This window comes from Wasmannia auropunctata, unplaced genomic scaffold (genome assembly GCF_000956235.1).
Source record: "Wasmannia auropunctata unplaced genomic scaffold, wasmannia.A_1.0 LD336064.1, whole genome shotgun sequence".
In the NCBI taxonomy this organism is placed as follows: domain Eukaryota; kingdom Metazoa; phylum Arthropoda; class Insecta; order Hymenoptera; family Formicidae; genus Wasmannia; species Wasmannia auropunctata.
In genome coordinates, this window is record NW_012026826.1 from 1,726,471 (window position 1) to 1,729,449 (window position 2,979).

Consider the following 2,979-nt stretch of genomic DNA (forward strand, 5'->3'; position numbering starts at 1 on the left):
TAACTATCGATAATGTCGATATCTTAACTTTAAACCGATATATCGATAGTTTTCTTTTACTATCGATAGTTTTACGATAGTCGCAAAAAGTAGCCGAAAGCATTAACCTAACTAACTTAAGCAGGCTTCAGGAGGCAAGGCAATCCAAGTTAATTAATCCATTTCGATGGTGCACGATAAAGGATTTCAAGATTTAGTTTATAGTGCTCATACATTAGATCCAAAATGTAAGCTGCCGAGTAAGACCACATTGCGAAATAAGATATTGCCATCTCTGATGACTGACGTTAATGCTAAAACTTATAATAATTTTATTAATAGTTTTAGTCTGTGATATTATGTTATAATTAGGTAAGTAAATAAATTTTTAATTTAATATAATTTAATATAATTTAAGAACTAAGCTTGCATACACACTTGATGTACCCAGACAGCACAGCTCTTTAAGTACGTCCATAGAACATTTTAAGAAGTAAGGAATGTAAGGATGTACAAAATACAAATATTTTTAGAACTTCCTGTGGACATTCTATGAATATTGTGTGCTGTCTAAGGTAGTTGATGTACTTAGCTTAAGATGAGCGAATAATATGTGCACTATTTCAGATTAAAAATGGGTAAAAGGGCAAAATCCATAATATGGAATTATTTTGAAAAACAATGTAATCAGTTTGCCATATGTTTGTTTTGTAAAAAAGAATACAAAACAAGTGGAAACACATCAAACTTACATGATCACCTGAAAAGGTATCATAAACAAGAATTGAACAATGAAAATATAGATTCTTCTGACGAATCGGATACAAACACAACGCCAGAAGCAGGAGCAAAAAAAATAAAAAAACAGAAAGACATCACTTCATTTATTTCTAAAAAAAATTTGTATAATGATACTGACGCAAGGAAACAAAAGCTTGACGAATTAATAGCATTCATGATTGCAAAAGATTTGCAGCCATTTTCGATGGTGCACGATAAAGGATTTCAAGATTTAGTTCATACATTAGATCCAAAATATAAGCTGCCGAGTAAGACCACATTGCGAAATAAGATATTGCCATCTCTGATGACTGACGTTAATGCTAAGCTGCAAGAAATTCTTAACCAAATAGAATATGTATCACTTACTATGGATTTATGGTCATCTATGGCAGGAGAGGGCTATATCACTATCACTTGCCACTTTGTTTTACATAGAGATCTTAAAACTGTGGTACTAGAAACTGTTCAAATGGAGGGTAGTCATACAGCTGAGCGTATTAAGAAGCACACTGAGGTAAAAAAAAATAAGAATTAATAGTAATATTGCAGATGTGCTGAATTAATATTACTTTTTCAGGTAGTTATTAAAAAATGGCACCTGGAAAATAAGGTACAATGCATTGTTACCGATAATGCTCAAAACATGATTAATGCTTGTAATATGCTTAAAATAAAGCATTTACCTTGTTTCGCCCACACTTTAAATCTAACAGTAAATGATGGGTTATCTACAAAAGACAGCGAAACTGGTCTTGAACTTCTTTTACAGAAATGTAAACAAATTGTTAAATATTTTAAAAAAAGTACTCTTGCAATGGACAAATTACGGGAAGAACAACTTAAAAAAAATTTAAAAGAATTAAAGCCATTGCAAGACGTTGCAACAAGGTGGAATAGTGTTCTATACATGATTCAACGATTAATCACTTTAAATACAGAAGATTGTTTAATTGTAACTTTGTCAAAATTGCCTAAGGCACCAGAACCACTAAGCTTCAATGATTTCGTTGATTTAAAAGAAGTGGTAAAGTTGCTTCAACCTTTTGAGGCCGCAACGAATCAAATTTCTGGACAGACATATGTGACAGTATCGTTAATTATCCCTTTGGTGGTGGGAATACATAATAATTTAACTGAAATAGAGCAATTCCTTACCAGTGATATTGGGAAAGAACTATGTACAAAATTGAAATTATCTGTGATAAAACGCCTTTTTATATATGAACAAAGAACTATTCCTAAAATTGCGACATTATTAGATCCCAGATTAAAGAAATATGCATTTCGCAATGTGGAAAACGCGAACAGTGCTCAGCAACTTGTTCAACAAGAAGTGACTCAATTAATCAGGAGAGAGAGACAATTGCATTTGGAAAATGAACCATCTACTTCTCAGGCAACATCAAATGAAGCAACGACAAGTGTTGCTGGATTGATGGATTTTTTATCCCAGCGTATTTCTCAAACAAACCCAAATGCGATAGCAGACGGTATTATAGCAATTCGCCAATATTTAGAATTGCCCACGCTTGAGCTAAATAAGAATCCAATTTTATATTGGAAGAAGTACCCTGTAAAGGAACTTCAGAGAATAGCTGAACGTTACTTCTGCGTCCCAGGCACGTCAGTTCCGTCCGAAAGAATATTCTCTAAAGCAGGGCAAATAGTTTCAGCAAGACGTTCCAACTTAAAGCCTACCAATGTAAACTTGCTAATATTTTTAAATCAAAATACGTGGTTAATTGAAAAATAGATTGTACTTATTTTGATATTCACAAAAGTTAATTATTCGCTTTCGCTAGCGTTCTACAAGATTATATTACAAAAACTTTATTCAGTTTCTAAACCACAAAAAATGACATACATGTTTCTGGTTAATGATTGATAGTATTGATACATGCGTACTAATTTTTTCTTTTTTCGTTTTCCATAAGCTCTTATGGAATTATTAGCCCTAGCAAACTAGATATTCCTCAACTGTAAGATTTGTTTTCAGTTAGCGACGCACTTTGATTTTTTTTTTAATATTACCTTTTTAATAGGTACCTGATTAGCTAAGATTTTGATCTCATCCATTAATTTTAAGTGTTAATTTTTAATATCTACAATAAGTTTTCTGCGAGAAGAAGTGATACCTGTAGCTTATAGGTATAGGTATGCAGTAATATACTTGTTCCATTGTTTTAAAAAATACATTTTTTTTTATTAATCTTGTAG

At 32.0% G+C, this 2,979-nt stretch overlaps 1 protein-coding gene across 1 annotated transcript; it reads left to right on the forward strand.

The window, feature by feature from the left end:
• Positions 1 to 1,644: 1,644 nt before the first annotated feature.
• LOC105450284 (zinc finger BED domain-containing protein 1-like) lies at positions 1,645 to 2,592 on the forward strand. The gene has a single exon (XM_011690071.1). It carries the CDS (start codon positions 1,670 to 1,672, stop codon positions 2,513 to 2,515), a length of 846 nt encoding a protein of 281 aa, XP_011688373.1. The 5' UTR covers positions 1,645 to 1,669; the 3' UTR covers positions 2,516 to 2,592.
• Positions 2,593 to 2,979: the final 387 nt, after the last annotated feature.

What these genes read in the sequence shown, in the direction of transcription:
- LOC105450284 (XM_011690071.1), top strand. Translation starts at nt 1,670, where the DNA reads ATGATTCAACGATTAATCACTTTAAATACAGAAGATTGTTTAATTGTA.